General features: G+C 51.3%; 1 protein-coding gene across 5 annotated transcripts in view; it reads left to right on the forward strand.

Moving 5' to 3' along the window:
* Window positions 1-20,000, forward strand: part of PBX3 (PBX homeobox 3) — a 116,271-nt gene that overhangs the window by 92,468 nt on the left and 3,803 nt on the right. The window contains exons 3-9 of one of the 5 annotated variants that reach the window (XM_059828696.1): window positions 1,732-1,973; window positions 7,892-8,082; window positions 10,296-10,431; window positions 17,002-17,167; window positions 18,225-18,227; window positions 18,455-18,567; window positions 19,377-19,466. In XM_059828696.1, the coding sequence (XP_059684679.1) occupies window positions 1,732-1,973; window positions 7,892-8,082; window positions 10,296-10,431; window positions 17,002-17,167; window positions 18,225-18,227; window positions 18,455-18,567; window positions 19,377-19,466 (941 nt within the window). Of the gene's footprint in view, window positions 1-1,731; window positions 1,974-7,891; window positions 8,083-10,295; window positions 10,432-17,001; window positions 17,168-18,224; window positions 18,228-18,454; window positions 18,568-19,376; window positions 19,467-20,000 lie in introns of those variants that run through there. The other 4 variants (XM_059828697.1, XM_059828695.1, XM_059828699.1 and 1 more) reach the window with 4 other exon arrangements.

Genomic DNA, 20,000 nt, shown 5'->3' on the forward strand with positions numbered 1-20,000 from the left:
AACAGAAATAATTTAAAGGGATGATGAGACATTTTTATTATTCCCATGAAATTATATGGAATTATAGTTTTAAATAAAGGTGACAGGTTTAAAATGTGTATTTTAGCAAAAAATTAATGCTGTGCTTTCTTGAGTGTGGAAGGTTGGCCAGTCAGGGGCCATCTCCCACTGTGCATGGGGTCTGGCACACCGAAGGTGAAATCTGTTTGTACGGGAGCGGCCGCTGTTCCCAGCTAGCACAGAAAGCGGCATTGCCAGGGCTCAGCTGCGTGCGTGGCAGCTGTGGATGGTGCTGCCACGTCTGGCGCAGCCCGTTTGAAGCCCGCACTGCTGCGAGGAGTGGAGACAGGCACAAGCGCCTGTGCAAACATGCGGGGTGCCAACGGCAGACCCCCGAGACCCGCTCTATCCAGAGCACAAATACCTGCTCTTATACAGATTTAAAGAGGTTAATTGGGCTGGGATGTACGTGGTTGTGTTACATCTTTAATGGAAACGTTGATTCAAGAAGCCATGGCTCTAGTGATTTTTGTACTACTGTAATTATTTTTAAACTTTCTTTTCGGCACTGTTGATAACAGCTTGGCACTGTGCCTGCATGACCTGATTAAACTTACAAATTGTCAGCCTTGATCTGTAGGATGCAGAAGAGATTGCTGACTGAGCATCGCTTTGGAAATTCTTGATTTACAACAAAAATTAGATTTAAAATGTTGTTCCCAACAATACAGTGCAAGAGCACTGGTGATTTTAAACACATACTTGGTATCCCGGCATCGCAATAGCAACCAAATACCTGCATGGCAAGGGGAAGTTTAATTCCTTCTTGCCTATCCTCAGCCTGCGAGCAGACGCTGTGGAGCGGCGTGCTGCCCTGCAGAGGAGCGGGGCAGCCCTGAGCGAGGGGCCACCGGCGCCTCCGCACCCCATTCCCACAGCAGCCATTCTGGAGGCTGTGCCCCCAGTTCTGCCTCCACCATTTCCCTCCTCGTATGTGAAATTTCAGCTCCACTGGTGTGGAGCCAGAGACCACGGGCACACATGGAAATGGCTGCATCCACCGGATTTGTGCCGGTGGGAGCCGCAGCACCTCCCTGCTTTTTGCCTGAAGTCTCCTGTAGTTGAGGAGCAGTGGCAGCTTTTTCCCCAGGCATTTTACACCAATGCTTGGACCTTGTAGGTGGGGTGGAATCCAGTGGGACAAATCTCCGTAAGAGTAATGCGGTGCTTAGATCCATTTGGAAGAAAATGAGAAGCAAATCAATTATTTCCAAATAATGCACTTACTTTTACCACACGGTCTTGCATCAAAGTGATATAATGTATAGGATAATGCCAGTCTTGTGTAGATTTAGTGCCGTCTTGGAAAACAACCGGAAGGTGTATGTCTCTGTTCTCATGCAAGTGCTCCTTTAATATCTGCGGGGTCCTTTGAAACCCTCCTGAAGATGTTCCTGCTCTGTATGGGAACTGAGAGGGTCCTACAGCACCGTCACCCCCCGGCACGTGCCTGGGCTGCGGTTCACGGGGCCTGCCCCGGAGGGGGGTGCCCTTTCGGGTACCCCCTCAGGGACGGAGGAAGGGCCGTGGGCAGGTCTGGTCCCCGTGGCCCCGCAGGGCAGGAGGGCTCTGCAGAAGGGCTCCTCGCAGGCGTGCAGCGAGCGGGCAGCGGCTGGGCGGATGCAAGAAATACTGACTGTGTTTTCTCTTGTTCTCTCTTTTCTGCCCAAGGTTTGAGCATCCGAGGAGCCCAGGAGGAAGACCCTCCCGATCCCCAGCTAATGAGACTAGACAATATGCTTCTGGCAGAAGGAGTCTCAGGTCCGGAGAAAGGTGGGGGATCGGCGGCAGCAGCTGCAGCCGCAGCAGCCTCTGGAGGGTCTTCAGATAACTCTATTGAACACTCAGATTACAGAGCCAAATTGACCCAGATCAGACAAATCTATCACACAGAGCTGGAGAAATATGAACAGGTCAGACATCAGCCTCTCAGTTGTACGTGTACCTGCCGCTGCTTCCTCCGCACCTCCGCTTGCCAGCGCCCACCGCTGCCCGGCTCCGGACCACGTCCCTTCCTCCCCTTCCCCACCCCTCTCTCCCCGTAAAGAGCCGTGGTGCTACGGGAGTCTGTCAGGCTTCCAGGAGCTGCTCGCTGGACCCAGGATGCATGTCTTGCATGCCTGAGTGTTTTCTGTTGTCTGTAACCGCATAAAAGCAACACCCCAGCCCATGTTTCTCCCCTTCGAGCCAGCCCAGAGAGGGAGAGAGGAGGAGAGTTGTCTGTCACTCGGTGCTGCTTTCGTGCCCCATGATGAAGTGTTGCAAGGCTGGGTCTGGTGAGTCAGGGAGCACAGCAGGCGAGGGCCGTGCTGGTGATCCCAGCCCGCGGGCTCCCGGAGCAGGCGGCGGGAGGCTCTGGAGGAAGGCTTGGCCACGGCAGCTCAGCCGTAGCAGGTTGCAAGGGAGCAGGCAGCGAGGCGTCGGCACAGTGCCTGGCCTGGGCCTCGGGAGCTGCTGCTATGGATAGGAAATCTGGAAATCCTGGTTCAGGTGAACACTGGCGCTCGGTGTTTTTGTTTGGAGCGAAGAGCGTGCTGCAGAGACCTGTGGGTTTATGTTCACCGCTGGGACCTGGTGACCCGCCACACTGCCACGCCGGTGGCACCGGGAATGGTTGCCACGTGCCACCAGCTGGTGCTGGGCGCAGCGTGACTCCTGCCCGTGGCGTGGGGTGCTGCGCTGCCCCGGTTTCCCTGTAATCTGCGGGAGAGACTGCTCTGCCTCCTCTCTTTTCTGGTTTTGCAATGAACAGCGACATCAAAGGAGGTGGGGGAGGGAAGAATGGCACGAGACCCCTGGTTCTCACAAGCCTCAAGCGATGTCTTCGTTTTCCCCTCCCAGAGGTGTCCTAATAAAGCTTGTAAACCCTGAGCCTAATCAGCTCAGCGAACCTCATCAGCTGGTGGTTTCCCAAGCTGAGCCGGGGAAGTCCTGCACTTGGCCCCAGCCCATCACGGCAAAGCGTCGGGCGGTACAGACCAAAACCACAAAAGAGATGTGGAGGCAGTGATAAAACCACTAGCAACCACGAGGCGAGGAGAAGAGCGCACCGTGCTGCCCGGCTCCTTCCCCAGCCCCTGTGCTCTGCCTCGGCACGCTTCCCCTCCCTGCCTCGCCAGCGCGAAGCGGGGCCGGGTGCCTTGATAGCTCTGTATTTTAGTTTCCCCTTTTTTCTTGTCAAGACTCTCTGAAAGGTCTCTGGCTACTTTGCTTTGCTCTTTTTTGCCACCAGAAACAAAGGCATGGTCTGTGACAGGCCATGCTGACACAGTCGACCGGTGCGGCCGAGCGTCAGCAGTGGGCAGAAGCGATAGGGTGGGGGGAGCGGGTGTGGGGCACCGGTGGAGCGTGGAGGGGCTCTGGGGGACGGCGCCCGCCGGCACAGTCTGTACAGCATCCCGCTGCAGAGGCCGGCGGGACCGTGGCCCGGGTGGTGCGGGGCCGGCGCGAGGCCGGCGTGGTTCAGGTGCTGAGGCAGTGCCGCCTTTCACTGCATTGTTCAAGTGGTGAACAAATAACTGAGCAAATAACTGACGGGGGCTTTGTGCAAGTCTCCTTTTCTCCCTCAAACGATCCCACCCCGCACCCTCCAAGGTCCCCAAACGTCCTGTGCAGACCCTTGGGCTCTCCTTGCACTGCGGGGCGCAGCGTGCAGCCGGTAGCGCTGAGATGGCGATGGCCGTCGGATTAACGAGCGCCATTCAGCAGGAGCGTGTCGTATAAAACCGCAGGGACAGAGGCTGGAGACAGATCAGGGGCCAAAGCAACTGCAGGTCGGCGCTTGCAGCCGTTTCCTGGCAAGTGTCCTTTGACTCTAATAAGTTTAATGATGTGGGGGAAGCAGGAGCATTTTTAGCCCTGTAGCTCCATTTACAAAGGTTTCGGCTGAAATGTCACAGCCATCCGTCCACACCACGGGAAACTTTGGGGGATGCTCAAGTGCTGCTAGGAGAAGGAGAGAGGGGGAGCTGATCTGAAACATGTACGCTTCCCTGTTGGTCCTGACACCCAGCCACGTCTGCTCTACAGAGGCACGGTGATTTCCCCAGCCTTGCAGCAAACTGTCTCCTGCCGGCCTGCCTCAACGCAGAGCCCGTCTCCGCAGCCGAGAGGCAGCCAGGACCTCGCATCTCTGCCGCCAGCAGCTGCAGGTTCCCGAGAGGCGGGTGCCCTCCTGCAGCCGGGGAGCAGCTCGGCCCTCACGCGGGGGCACCTGCCCACGCGGGGGGAGCAGCTCCTGCCCTCTCTCTCCCGGCGCAGGCGCTCCTGCGGCTCCGCTGCAGCCGGCAGCAGGAACCAGAGCGTCTTCCTGGAGACACTTTCCAGGCAGAGTTTGATCCTGACATTTGTTGCCAGTTAGGGGAATGCGCTCAGGAAAAAAAAAAAAAAGAAAGAAAGAGAAATGGAAAGTGTGTCACGCCATCACACAGCTCTCCCCTCGCCGTGCGCCGGGAGAAATGGCCGTACACAGGCAGCTCCTTCCATAATTTACAGCGACTATAATAGAGATGACATATTGAAAGCTATCTTCTATAATTACACTGAAATACATTTTTTGCTGTAGGCAAAAGTACTGTAAGGGTCCCAGGCCTCCTGGAGCAGCTGGGAACCTGTGTCCTGAGTTCACAGATGTCTTCTGAATTCACCCCAAATTGGGGTGAAGTGTGGCTGCTCGGAAGACACCACCAGCCCCACGGAGCGCTGGCTGGTGCCGTGCCCCTGAAGAGTGTTTTGGGCCATTTCCTCTCTTTTTCTCGTGCTCGTCTGAGGAGTCTTGATGAAGCATTAAGGCTAGCAGGAGCATCCCCAGTCCTACAAGGTTTCTGAGCAGGTTAACAAGGCCATCACTTATAACTTGACATTATTAATAATGTCTCGGGCACCAAGCAGAGGCCTGAAAAATAGTACTGAAAAAGGGATCAAGTTGCTCGGACGCTATAAATAAACAAGAGAAAACAAGACAAAGCATCAGAGTCTTCTGAGCTTACTTCCACTCTGCTGCACTGAAGGAGCTCTGCAGATGGGAGGTGCTGGTGAAGATAAATTAAAAGCAGGCTCTCTAAGTAGCTGTAACCAAACAAAGTCTCATCAAGCAATTCAAGTAAATTCAGGGAAAGATTTTTGCTTCTTGAAAGCAAGAAACTCACTTTAGCTTTGAAACATCCAATTTTTGATACCGTATTTGTGGAGAAATATTTCTCATTGAAAAGACATAGCTGAAAATATTTTTAATGCAACAGTTGCCATTTTTATTGTACTTTAAAATTTAATTTCCCGGATCTGCAAACAAGGGGGCACGTGGCAAGCTGTGTGCCTGAAATGTTCTTTCAGTGCCAAATACTTGGATTCAGCTGTACCTTTGGGACAGTCAGAGCTGCTCTTTTGTCTCAGGGAGGGAGCCGCTGCATTTTGGTGCCTACGTTACCTTACCTCTGTGCGTCACTTACCTGCTGAGCCAAAGCTGGTGCTTTTGCCATTGGTCGGGTGGCTGAACCCAAGCTTTTGCATGCTAAGATTGTCCAGGCAGCTCAGCAGACAACACGCGGGAAGGACACAGTCCCGGTGCAGCGAGGGCGGTGGGAGCAGGCACCGGCACCCGGCTGCTCCCCTGCTCAGGCCAGGGGCTGCCGCGCTTCCCTGGGGGCTCGGAGCCCGCTCCCGCACCGGTCGGGAGCTGCTGTGCCAGGTCTGCGTTCCCGCAGGCCAAAGCTTTGGCATGGGAGGAGGAGAAACAGGTCACCCGGGACAACTCCTGCTCTCCCTGGGTGAGAGGAGGGTGGCTGGGGGTGCTCAGGGCAGCATCCCCGTCTCTTTGGCGTGGCAAGAGGGGACGGCGCTGGTCACTTCTGTGAGCTTTGCTGCCTGAAATGTCAAAACAGAAAGAAAGAAAATACGCAAATGGGAAGCAAGGATGAAATTGTCAAACTCCTTAACCTGGAGCTCGGAAAGTCTTGAGAAAGGCAGGGAGCGGCAGCTGGCAGGAGCAGCCGTCGCGTCCGCACTGGCGTGGAGTAGCGGTGAGCTGGCGCAGCCTCCGCGGCACCGTGTCCTCGGCGCGCTCGGCAGTGGCAGGTGAAGGGCGCCTGCACCGAGGCTCACTGAGCCTCGCCGAGCCTTGCCGGAGCACTGCCTCCAAACGGGTGCTGCAAGGATGTAAATTAGCCTGTAATTTACTTTCAGTAGTGTAAAGAAAAAAAAATCACTTTGCCTGAAGTGTATGCATCTTTCTTAAGGGTGTACCCAGATTTTAATTATCTAAATGTAAATACTTAACGAATTTTACTTAGAGTAATGAGCTAAAGTGCACACTACATAAATGAGATGTTCTAATTAATCATGTATGAACTACTGGTTTAAAGAAAAGCTATGTGAATTCTGCGAATGTTGGGCTATTGCCAAATTGCTAATCAGCATTTGCATTCATAGATGGCTTCACTTAATAAGTTGTGAGACGTTCAGCAAATGTTATAGGAAATTATGAGTTTTTAGGTGTATAAACTTTTCACTTTTAACTCTTTCTCTTGCACAATCTATTGAAATGCAGGAGAATCCCTGAAAATGTAGTTGTCAGACAAATGACGTAGATATTTTTCACCCTGGCTTTAGAGAGAAAAAGGGAGCTAGAGTCAAACAGATGCGTAGCGTGTGGGGTCGGACGAGATACTTGCAGTGTTTCCTCCACGTGATTTACTGGCTGCTGAGCATTGTGCTTGTCGCCCATCACCTTAGATGCACGAGAGCAAAATCCTGTGGCCTTACTTGGCCGCGATCGCAGCCCAGCGGCGCGTTGCAGTGGCTGGCCCTGCGCAGCCAACGTGCAGACCTCCCGCAGACGTGTCAGCCCTGACACCCACCTTCGTCTGATAAGGGTTCAGGGAGCAGAGAGCAGTTTGCCTTGTGCTGCCCGCAGACCCTGTGGAGGCCAGTGCTGCGCCTGGCCCCTCTCCTCTTCCCAGGGCTCCCTCAGGACGGGGGTAGGTTAGTGCCTGAAACGTGCTCAGTACCAGGCTGGCCCCTGGGAAGGGATTAGCCCCGTGGCCGCCACGCAGCTCTGCCTAGCAGACAGCAGTCCCGGGGTTTGTTTTTGCAAGAGATAAGGGAGACATAAATCAGCAGAGTTCGTGGCAGCTTCCAGCCTGCAAGGGGGAAGCCAGGATGCCAGCGTGACAGCCGCCCGGTCGTGCAGAGGCTCGGATCAGGCGGCATCTGTTGATGATGCAGCCTGGAGAAGTTTATATCATCATGTCTGTTCACCTGCGTAGTCTGGGACTGGTAATTGATGGCTCCTCGTGCCTTCCCTCCTTCAGCACCTCGGCAGCATGGCGCGGGCCAGGCTCAGGCACGGCTTCGCTGAAACCCACCCTCTAAGGGGACGCACACGGTGCCTCGGAAAGGTCTAGAGACCCTCACCTGCTGCAGGGTTTTAACCCTGCCTGCTGCCTGCGTGGGGCTCGGCGGGTCACAGGACGGGCAGCCCTTGCCGGGTTCTGCTCACTTGGCTGCCGAGCGCGTGCTGGTCCCCGCTCACATCCTCCTCCTGCCCACAGCCCTTACATGCGCCGATCCCGACCTCTCCTCTCCACTGCGGTCTGGTTGGGGATGTGGGGACCTTGAAAGGGGTAAGCACAGAAGGCCCTGTGCTGCAGTCGCTCGGCTCTCCTGGCTGCCGCAGGACAGTCCCGGGTCTCACATCTGTGCGTGGGGAGGGGACGGGGCAGTGTCAGGGTCCCCCAGCCCCCCTGGCGCTGCCTTTCCCCCCAACAGCCAGACCCAAGTTTGTGTCCTTGTGGGATGGCACAAAACAACTTCTAAGCCTCTCCTTCCTTTGCAGGCATGCAATGAATTTACCACACATGTGATGAACCTTCTCAGAGAACAGAGTCGGACACGTCCCATTTCTCCCAAGGAGATTGAAAGGATGGTAGGCATCATTCATCGAAAATTCAGCTCCATCCAGATGCAACTCAAACAAAGTACTTGTGAAGCAGTAATGATTTTAAGATCAAGGTTCCTCGATGCCAGGTAAGGCAGAGGCAAGTGCCTCTGGCTCTTTCTCGGGGGGGAAAGGGGAGTTGCTGGGCAGCCCAGGGAGAGCCTGGTCCTGCTGGGAGCTGCATCCCTGCGTGGGCAGGGACCCGCTGGGAGAGGCTGCTCTGCCCCAGCAAACAGCCAGGGCCCTCGTCCTTCACCCCGCAGCTGCTGCGAAAGGGAGTTTCCTTCACAGAGCTTTCATAAACAGCAATGGCTGTTCTGCACACTTTAGTGCAAAGACTAGGCTCGTTTACCCGCTCACGTGGGAGTCACGTAGGATTTGCGCAAAGGGCTGTTTTGTCACCCCAGCAGTTACTTAAATGGCTGCTGGTATCGATGTCTCGCAGCATAAGGCCAGCCTTGTAAAACACTGACCCCGTAATGGAAGAGCCAAGTTCTGGGAGGGACGTGCCCACGGGCTGCGGCTGACGCTGGGTTAGCAGCTGCGCACGCCCGAGGTATGAAGGGCGACGATGCTTCCGAAAGCCAGATCTGCTGGCCCATCTCCCAACAAGCTGTCGCCTGACTGGGGCGCAGGAGAAGGCAGCACCTTCCGAAACACTTACAGCCAGCACGCGTGTCCCTAGGACACCCATGTTGCTGCAGGAGCTCAGCACCCGTCCCCGCAGCCCTCCAGCTTCCAAAGCGGGCTGTGCTTTCCGCAAGCTGTGAGGAAGCAGAGAGACGGGGCTTAGGAGGGGGTTTATAGGCACAGTCAGATTTGTTTGGAAGCCCCGATGAGGTGGGGTGTCGATCCCCAGCCCTATCCTTTTTGCAGGGTTTCCCTCCGCAGAGCAGGACCCTGGCAGCTGGCAGAGCCCGGCAGAGCGGGAGCTGAGCCCGGCAGAGCAGGGAGGAGCAGCAGGCACCACGCAGAGCCTGCCTTCAGCAGCTATAGCTCGTGCTTCACACCTGAAAGCTGTGAGGAGCTAAACAAGAGCAAAATAATTTTATTAACAAGGAGGTCACTGGCAGGTGTGGCAAATTAGGGTAATTACAAACAGTTGGAGGAAATGTCTATGGAGAGCTCCAGTAACTGCAAAAGGTAAAGATTGCAGATGCACATTTTAAAGTGATTTCTTTAAAAAGGAGGAAGGTAAATAAGGCAAAATGAGCGGAAGCACAGTAATGAGATAAACATAGCTCTAGGGAGAGAGTCTGCCTGCTCCAGGATACAGCATAGTTAGCAGCATCGTGATACTGCTGGAAGAGGGCACTGGGGATTGCCGCTCGGCTGCCTGCTGGCCTCGGGCACAGGCAGTTTGATTGCAACCAGCCCTGAGGGGAAGGGAGCTCTGAAGGAAATGTTTAACCAGTGCTTTCGAGAGGATGTTCTGGGGAGAACGAGAGCAGCCAGCGTTGGCTCGGAGGGAAGGCACCGCAGCTGTGCGGATGCTGCCGCTGTAACCTGTCCAGCGCGGGCGCAGCAGCGGGCTGGCTGCACTGCTCCCCAGCCGCTGCCTCGCTGCTGGGCTGGCTGGAGCACACGCTGGGCGGCGTGCCTTGGAAAGGCTTTGCTTTCTGGCAAGGCTGCGAGGGCGCACACCTCGGTACCTGTCCCCCGCGGTGCAAGAGCCTGGGTGTACAGATGGGTCTCCCTCGCAAAGCCCTGAAAGCCACTGAAGCCAATTAGCTCAATGAGTGCTATGTAAGGACACAGCAGTGAGGCCACCCGCTCCTTTTCCACTGTGCTCACCCCAGACACCTGTGCAGAAGCCCCGGCTGACCTGCTGCTAAAGGGAAAGGGGTTTGTTACGCTGCTCTCAGCACAGAGCGATTTAACAGCAGAGGGGTTCAGGGGGGGTTGCACCCTTAGGTGGGGAGGTGGTGTGGGCAGGCTGCTTAGCTCAGCGCCCTGCCTCGCCTTTTGCTTCATCACGTTTTCTGCTGCAGCACACAACGTGGCCTGCGCGCCCAAGGGGTGAAACCCCAGGTGGAGGTGGATGGTGCGAAGCCAGAAGCAGGGCCCAGACCCTTGCAGGGCTGGATATGGGAACGTGGGTGTTGCAGCCTGCTGTCCCCTCCGCACGGCAGCGGGGCAGAGCCCAGCCCTGACGGAGGACTGCCCCAAAGAGATCGGGGTGCTGAGATGGTGCTGCCACGTTGCCACGTGCTGCGGCATGGGTCGCTTCCACCCCAGCTCACCCTGCCAGAGACCTGTTTGCATCTGGAAGAACAGCCACGGTTTTCTTTTCTCATTTCAGACGGAAAAGGCGTAACTTCAGTAAACAGGCCACAGAAATCTTGAATGAGTATTTTTACTCCCACCTCAGTAACCCCTACCCCAGCGAAGAAGCCAAAGAAGAGCTGGCAAAGAAATGCAGCATCACAGTATCGCAGGTAAGCGGCAGGTGGGAGTGGGTCCTGGCCCCTGTCTCTCTGCACCCCGGGTAGGGCATCGACCTCCCGGCTCCCCTTGCAAAGCTGCCGTCTCCCACCGGGCTCTGGGATCTGCTTCTGACAGAGGCATGCGATACGGAGCAGGTCCCTGCCCAATGCACCTTTGTAATCCTTCGAATTTGCATTATTGACCGTGATAAAGTTCAGCAGTGTGATGGAACGTGACTAAGCTCCACAGGAAAGGCGGCGTGCCTGCGGGTGGCTGGCGTTGTGCTGGGGTAAAAAGAGTGTGCGTACAAAGATGAAGATAGAAATAAAAAGGCTATAAGGTTGGCACCCTACTTTACGTCAGTTTTCTTTCTGCGTGGTCAGTAAGATTCCTAGCTGAGCCATACTGTCTGTTATGAATTCATTACGACTTACCATTATTTCGGGGGAACGCCAGTTTATTGACAAACATATAATCTATCTCTATAGATCAGAATTTCTTTGATTGCTTGCAGTTGTTCTTCTAAGCCAGCCAGAAATTCATCCTCTTGATACACTGAAGTGACACGAGTGGTTTCTCTGTAGCAAAAATGTATTAAGCAGATTTGCTCCTTTTAGCACGTATAACAGATGTTACTGTGAAGTTAATGCAAGAAAACCAGCATCTCCCTAATCAGAAATGTACGCTCTTGTTGGCTACGGCTGCCTTCTGTATAGGCCAAAGTACATTTACAGCTCCGGACTGGTGTCTCACAGCGATGTTCAGGCCGATGGCACTGCTCCATCGAGCTTTCCTTCACCAGATAGCTTAAAAAGCAACACTTGGCATTTCTTGTGGCCTGTACGTTTGATAGAAAACCAAGTGAGTCTGGCTGATACAGCTTGGGGAAGGTTGCACTTGGGCGGCAGGGAAGGCTCGCCAGCGGTTTCCAAGTTCTCCAACCACCCTGTTTCCCGTTGCGAGGGCTGGTGTGCCGTCTCCTCCCAGCTCCATCAGCTCCGCTTATCAATATTTCAGGTCCTTTAGAGGAACAATGCCTGCGGCGAATGTGTTAACTATTAATGATTGCAGGCTGCAGTATTGGCATTATTAGCAATGCAACCTTTAGCTTTATAATTAAGACCTGAGTTGAGATTTACTTTATAGGTCTCCACTGAATGCATGAAAAATTCAGGCACTTTATTGAAGACTTTCAAAAGAAAGGCCGCCCAGCTCCCCCAAATTTGATACTACTTAATTGACTTTGGATGCACCCTCCATACAAATCCTAGCAAAACTGCCCTATGACATGAGAGGCCAGCAGAGACGTGTGTGTGTCTTGCTCTCTCCTTGCTCATTCCTGGGCACACAGCGTGTACCATGCTCTGAGCGGGGTGGGAAGCACGTGTGCCAGGGGATGGTAAGGGATGGAGATGGGGACAGTTCCTCCCAGTCCACTTACGAGTGGCTGTGGTGATGAGCAGGAATTTTGGGGGGAAATTCAGCACCAAACTCGTTCCCTCTCAGGTTGCTCCTTCATCACTGTTAGCATCATGCAAGCGGCTGCAGCCCTGGCAGGTACAGGGGCAGCCGTGGTGGCCACTGGGCTGCTCTCCCATGCCCACGGGCATCCCTGCGGCTGCTGTGGATGCCTGGAACCAGCCAAAGAGCCAGAGAGCACATGAGTACCTGGGCATCAACACCAATGGAGAACCCAAAAGTTCTTAAGCTCTGCTGGTAAAATGTAGTTGGGCGAGATTACATGCTAGAGAGGACAACAGACCTGCTGAAGAGACGTTTTCTGTCCACCCAGCAGACGGTGAATTGTGCCTGGCAGAGAAGGAGTTAGTGATCCCGCAGAGTGGACAGATAAAAAGCTAGATCTAGATAAGGCTGAAGTGACTGAAGGAAATGAGATGGAACATTTGAGAAGCCATAACTGATTGCTTCTAGTGCTAATAGATCTGATTTCTTTCTTAATTGGTTGTTTGATAAGATTTAATGTATATGTTGTAGAATGAAATAAAAGGCAGGCAGATGGTCCAAAAATGTAGCAGCAGCAGTGAGCCTGTGACATGAATAGAGGTTTGTCTCTTTAATATTTGATATGAGCATGAATTAGTTGTTTCTTGAATCCATTAGGAAGTCTGGGTGAGCGATGGGAGTAGCTGCATTGCGTCCTCTGTAGCACCACGTACAGCAGCCTGAGCTTTGCTGGGTGACGTTTTCCAGCCTGGAGCAAGGGCAGGGCTGACCACACAACCTGGGCGCTAGCTGCCAGGGATGCAGGTCTGGGGCCGTGGCCGGAGCTTTACTCCGGCGAGATGTTATAAATGGCTAGGAAAACCTCCAGATGATGGGAAAGCCTGAAAACGGGGCGATGTATCATCTAATGGGAGAGGAGCATGTATGTGAGAGAGGGAGTGCCTGTGATCAGCTGGTTGCTTAAGTTCCTGATAGATCTGCTGTCACAGATAGAAAATGTGAATACTAGGGATATCCCAATCTTTGGCTTTCAAAGGCGTTTCCAAAAGCCGCACGGCAGGACTGCAGGGTCAGTTGGTATTTACTAGGTCAAACTGGGCTGGAGTTGTCTTTCTTTGTACTGAAAAATGTATGTATTTTTGAGGCCATCTAGCAGAAGAGCTCTGAGCAAGTGCTGTAAAATAGCCCCGTGCACACTGCTCTGGTGGTGGGCAGCAGAAGCCAGAGGATGCAATCCAGAAATCAGGGTGAATTGAGCAGTCACATAAAATACTGGCAAGAGTAGCATCGCATGGGAAAAGCAATGGCATCCGAGCAAGTGACTGAGCTACGCCTCGCACAGGGCTCTTATGAAAAATCTCTGAGTGCACTTATTTCCAGCCTCGACCGGGAGTCCCTCAGACATCGCCCTGCCTGGTACCGTGCCCTATTTACCTCCCGTGCTACGCACGCCCTGGAGGTGCAAAGAGCTGGAAAATGAAAGAAAATCATGGTAACGGATGGTTTTCCAAACTCCTGGAGGTTGTGGTTCATGTTTGATGAAGGGGCTTTGTCCTTTTTCTGGCTGAGCCAGGCTTCCCTTGTAGCCTCTCCTAACGATGATCCAAGGTGTTTCTTTCTTGTACTGTCAGTGCCTTGTAAATGCTGGGGGCAGATTCATGGCAGAACATTTTCTCCCTCAAACACTTAATTAGTGTTTTGGGTCGTCCTCCCCCCAGATTAAGCAGCTCACTGGAAATCTTGCTGCCATAGCACTTTACTGAGCTGCAAAGAAAATTGTCTCCCAGAATCATTTAGTTGCAGATGGGAGATAGATGGTTTCAGTTTTGATATTGGTGTTTAAAATAATATGTAGAGAAGGTTTTTCAAGAAAAGCATAAAGACAAACTATTTATTAAGATGAACGCCTTGCACAATTTCATTTTTAAGAGTACGGAAAAGGTAACTCTAGGGAAAAAAATGTCCTTAACAGAGAACATCATCGGCTGTAATTTAGAGCTACCCGATCAGCACGTGTTCGAGGGAGATAAACTGTATCATCTGTTCTCCCCTTACTATGGCTGCGAGGCTGATGTTTTATACTTTTGCAGATGAGCCTCTTTCAGGGTGTCATGAACGACTATCAGTCTATCATATGGGCTATAGAAAGGGCATAGTCATTGCTGAAAGCGTGTCAGTGGATTACAGCAATAAAATTTTTCACTGCTTCAAACAAAAGAAGGATGTGGTTGACAAGGGAATATATTTAAAATTCTTTTAAAGAAAGAATGCAGAAGCTGGTTTTCAACACCTCTCCTGCCCCTGCTTCTTCTGAGCCTGAGTCTATTTGTTTCTATAAGCAGATTGACAGGGAGAGCTGTGGATGTGTAGGCTCTTACCCCTTGACTTCATATGGGAAGCAAGGAAAAAAAAAAAGAGGAAAGCCTAATTAAATAGTTCCTAGAGCTAAAATTCTTAGTTTTAGATCATCTACCATAATCGTGCCGCATTGATTTTCAAAATTTTCTGGTTTGTGCCATTTGATCAGGTGTGGAACAGAAAGTGTGCTGTAAACACTTGGAAACACAATGGAAAAATTTCGCTGATCCATAAAGATGTAGTTCACTAATTTCAGCAGTGATGCTCTCGTGTCAGCTGCGTCTTTTGCAGAACGAGCACTGATTTATCCCATGGAATCAGCCAGTGCGGAGACACGAGGCAGGCTTGCCCCATCCCAAATCCCACATTAGGCATCTTGATGATTTAAGTAATAATTTATTGTCTTTTTATTTAACATTGCAATTAACATGATAAATAAATGCAACAGTGTTGTTTGAAATGTAATATACAATTAAGCCCAATTAATTAATTGGCCTTCAATGATCAGGAGGAGAAAGATGTTCATTGGTTTTTTATGTGAAGAGATAGTTTGTTTTAATGAAAAATGTGTTGTGAAGCAGCTCGCAATGGAGACAACTTTCATTTTTAGGGTGAGCGTGGGGCTGGGTGAGGAGCCAGGGCACCGCGGCTCCTCCCGGTCGCGGTGCTGACCGGCGGGCAGCCCAGCACCAGCATCCCGGCCCTCCCCGGGATGGTGCCGGTGCGGGTGCCAGCGGCCAGGGCAGGGCGAGGTGTGCTCCGGGCGGGCAGGGCAAGCTGCAGGCAGCCAGCACAGCTCCACGGGGAAAACGTCACGGTGGTAAATGCAGCCTAAAAACTGCCTTGCACAGCTTCCGCTCGAGCGGTGCCCTGGCCCCATCCCGGACACGTCCAGCCGCCCGTGTCGGCCATGCACGCCTGGCCAGAGCCCTTGCGCATCCCCGGGCCATGGCACGCTCTGCTGCAGCCCCTGGCTGGTGTGTGTCATGAGAGAGCGAAGAGTCCTTCGGCCGGGAGGCAAAGGGACCTGGGCGGTGACTGCATTACCCCAGAGGGGTGCTGTGCTTCTCGGGCAGCCCCGGGCGCCGTGCTCTGCCTGTGTGCGGGGCGCGCGCTTTAATCTCAGAAATAGTTTAACATTTCTGGATATTCATTTAGATGTGGTATGCGGGTTAAACATAACGTACGATCGCTGCTCCTCTCATTGCTTCCAATTAAACCTTGCTTGTTAGTTTAACCTCTAGGTAATCCCATCAAACAATTGATGTCAAGGAAACACTGCCCACAGTGGCTCTGGATGAGTGGCCATTAATTTTAATTGCCTTGATATTAAAGATTAAGAAGTATTGGGACTAGCAGAATGGAAACGATCTGATGTCAAGCAAATCCACTCGTTGAGGCTTCCCCAGGCTGCTGGTGATATTAAAATTTTACTGTGAGAATTAAATAAACCTTTATTAGTGATGGCTGTTGTTTGATTGGTCCAGGGGCGTGCATAAACAGAGGGGTCTCGCGCACATCCGTGGACAATACAGTTGATGTACAGAGATTCCTCAATTATGAAACTGTTAATAAAGCATAATCTGATTGTCCACAATAATTATTTGCTAGGTTTCATTAATGTATTATTGCTTCTTTGACTGACAAGGTAATATTAAGTGCGATATATAGAATATGGTAGAGTATTATCTAGGGAACCGAATATATAAGGTACCTTTCGTATTACCGTTAAAAGCTAGAGGCTTTTTATTAATTGTATTCAAACAAAAGCTGTAGCTACATAAAATACAGCTGGATTTGTCTTCTGCCTGCGGCGGGGCGCCTTACTGGGCGCTGCGATGGAGCACGGGGATGTGAGAAGTGCTGCAGAGCTGCCGTAGCTCATGGCGGGGCACAGCCGTGGGGCTGAGGGGGCCCTGGAGAGTGCGGGACCCCCGCCCCGCGCCGGGCGGCTGGGCCCCTCGCTGCGGGGATGGCCAATAACCACTTGTGTCATTACTGGTCCCCTCCCCTTTACCTCTGTGTTGCAGATGCTTTTTTGTCTCTGCAGCATTGGCCGCCATTGGTGTTACAAACTGGGTTTGTTATTTAGGAGCTCTGTTGTAGCAGCTGAAGTTAAACAAAACCACTGAGAAAGATTGTACGAACTTTTGTGAGCGGCTCCAGCCGTGACCTCTGCGTGGGTTAATAGTCGGTGCCCCGTGAGCCATTTTGGCTTCTGTACAGTATCTTCAAAGGGAGATGACAAAGTGACTTTTCAGCCATTATTGATTTATGTGATTCCTTTCATTTTCAGCCGACCAAACACGATTCTATGAGTGGGCTGCCAAGGTTGTTCCAGCCCAAAAATAAAGAACAATTGCTCTCACTGCCTGCTCGCCCTCACTCATCTGGACCTTGGTGCCCCTTGAGCAGCTTTCGGGGTCTTGCACTGGTTTCGTTGACAAATGGCTCATAGTAGTAGAGGACAATGCTGTACTAAATGCTACAGCAAGCCCCAGGATATGTGTCGTCATCAAAGAGTCACCCCTCGTGCATCAGTTTGCCAACAGAGAAGCAGAGCCAGATCATGCTCATATCCATAGTAATATTTAACTGATCCTCGATTACTGCTCAGTTAATTGGAGTACGCAGCAGATATGGGTTGGGGCTTGGGACACCCGTTATTTGCTGGACCAAACATGACGCCTCGAAGGCATCCTTCTTTGCCAGGTCCAATGCTTTGTGTCCTTCACTCTTCCCACTTCTCTCCACTGCAGGTGTCCAACTGGTTTGGCAATAAGAGAATCAGGTACAAGAAGAACATCGGGAAGTTCCAGGAAGAAGCCAATCTCTACGCGGCAAAGACGGCTGTGACCGCAGCGCACGCCGTGGCCGCGGCCGTCCAGAACAACCAGACCAACTCCCCCACCACACCAAACTCTGGTACGTACCCGGCTCGTGCGTTAAGTATCCCAAAGGGCAGTCTGTAAAGGAAGACACTCGATGGCGCCCTAGTGAGTTTGGTGGGGTTGAGAAGGCTGCAGCTCCCTAGCAGACCTAATCGTGGCCTGGGGAGTGGTGCCAAGCCTGTGGACCTCCAGGCTGGACCGCTGTGAGGGCTGAGCACTGCCGTAGGTGGTCCCAGTGGCTTCGGCTGCAAAGCTCCCGCGACCTTACGGGGAGCGGAGCGGGGCCCATGTCATTCCTGCAGTGGTCACGTCTGCCTGGCTCGGGCTTCTGGCAGCTTCTTTGTTTCTGTAGATATTGTAAGCTTTTTCTCATTCAATGAAAATAACAGAAAATGAGGCAGAGCTCCAAGTCTGTTTTTGTAGAACTGTTAAATTTATTGTCAAGATAAGAACAAAATAGAGGAATATTTTAGCATGCACTAATTAGAATTTAAACTCTGGGTTGCTTGAAATGGAGTTGATATTATATATAGAAGCCTAAGGATGCAACTTTTATTTTGGAGTTGCTCTACCACATGTTCTTCTGCAGTATTTAAAAATTGTCTCGCTAGTGTGTTGTTGACATTTTGCAATTCTAAGCATTAAATTAGTAGGGGAGTTTGTAAAGAGGAAGTAGCTTTTTTGGGCTCCAGAGGCAAAGGTTTCCACGAAGCACAGATGTGTTTGACACTATTTACAGTGAAGTTTTGCTGTAACTTAGTTGTAGACAACTTTTAAAGGCTATAAAGATCCATGGGGAAAAAAAACTTTAATCAAAAGAAAGTAAGAAAAAGGTTCCTCCTCTGACGGTAATAAATCGGCTGATTAGAAATTGCCAGCCATTTCCTTCTGAAGGAGACATTAAGCAGAGACTCAAAATGAGGTTTTTCTCCGAGTGTTCGGTGATAGCATCTCACGATGAAGCGATCCACTGGAGGAAAGCTCTCGACATGAAAACCTGTTGTTGTACAGGCTGCTCTTCCAGAGGGAGAAGCTGACCCAGGTCGCACGGGGCGTCCAGGCTTTCCCAGCGTAGCGCTCCCGGGCGGCAGCCGGTGCGGTGGCGAGACCCGGCAGCAGCCCCCGCCGGGACGTGCCGAGCCGGTGGGCGGGGGGCTGGCGGCCCGAGCTCGCCCTGTGCCGGGGCCAGCAGCTTTCCCTCTGCTGTGCGCTGCCTTTCCTTCTCCTCTCCTGTCTTCTTCTCCTTCCCCTGCCCTCAGGTCTCTGGGGTTATATATTTGCAGCTCTCTGTTATTCAGCTACCTAACTCTTTCCTTTCCAGGTTCTTCTGGTTCTTTTAACCTCCCAAATTCTGGGGACATGTTCATGAACATGCAGAGTCTGAATGGGGATTCTTACCAGGGGTCCCAAGTCGGAGCCAATGTGCAGTCACAGGTAGGAGAAATGCCCCAAAGTAGGGCCTTTCTAGCAGGGTAGGGTTTGGGCTAAAAATTCCACCTTACTCTGGCTCTATTAAATGGTCTGTGCCTCGCTGCAGAGTGCAGGCTGCATATTGCTGAATGTGACCTATTCTTACCCCAGCATTGAATTTCACAAATATAAAGGAAAGAGTGATTTTTTTCTGATTGAAATTTTAAGCTTTGTGAATGCATTCGGCTCTGGCTTGAGCTCATGGAATGGGATTGGGTGCGTCTGACTTCCATGGACACTGTAAATCCAGTGAATTTTCTTTCTTTTTCCCTTTTCTTTTTTTTTTCTTTTTTTTTTTTTAACAACCATCTCTCTTTCATTTATTGGACAAACTTTTTATTTATTTAAATGTCAGAACTCATCTAACTGAGCTATTAAAATACAACTCATTCTCAGTCACTTTTCCAGTCCTTTCAGACAGGGCTAACTCCATGTTTTGTATGCGGTATATACGCCATAATCTCTTCCCATACATGCAAGCACATACAGACGTATAAATATGCACAGCACTTTGCTGCAGACACTTAAGAAGGACCTACGGGATGCACTGCTGTGAGGAAGTTGTTGTTTGGCTGGTGTGAGAAGCAAAGATGTATGGGTTTTAACATGCACGGATTTGTTGAAATTCTGCCAGTCGTTCTTGATTGATAAATTTGCCTTTCATAGAAGATGCTAGACCCTTTTGGCTCACATAATTCGAAATGTTGCCTATTGTAAGTGGTGATGTTTTAATAGATTTGGAATGATGGATTTTGTTTCCCCTTACTTTTAAGGTGGATACCCTGCGTCATGTTATCAATCAGACGGGAGGATACAATGATGGCTTGGGAGGAAATTCACTGTACAGTCCACATAATTTAAATGTGAGTACCCAGGGGAACAATAGTTTGAGAGCCATAAGCACAGTGTCAGGTAAATGCAGTCATTAATACATGTATTAATTACTCTTGCAACAGCGTTTTTTAATATCGCATCTTTAGGGATGAACCGCAGAATAGCCCTTGATACAGCTATAAGTCTTGATACCGTAAGAAGAGAGAAATTCCCAGAGCCGTGACTATAAGCGATTTGAAATTTTGTATTTTTCAGCCTTATGAGTTAAAGTAATAGCCTTGGAGAGAAGGCTCTTGTTCTTCGCGCAGAGATGGTCAGATAACTCTGTACTTGTGTTTGTTATTGCCTGCAGTCAGACACCAGGACTGTGCTTTGGATATACTTTTAGCCATTTCAAGGGTGCACATTTTTCCTATGTTTGAGAAGTACTTTTGGCCTTGTTACTCCAAACAGGAGAGAGTAGTAAGTCTCGTAGTAAGTAGTAAGTAGTAGTAAGTAGCAAGCAGATGCTAGTGAATTGAGGGATTATTGTCTTGACGGTGATAGGTGCTAAATGTCCCACC

This window comes from Gavia stellata, chromosome 24 (assembly GCF_030936135.1).
Source record: "Gavia stellata isolate bGavSte3 chromosome 24, bGavSte3.hap2, whole genome shotgun sequence".
NCBI classification, from domain to species: domain Eukaryota; kingdom Metazoa; phylum Chordata; class Aves; order Gaviiformes; family Gaviidae; genus Gavia; species Gavia stellata.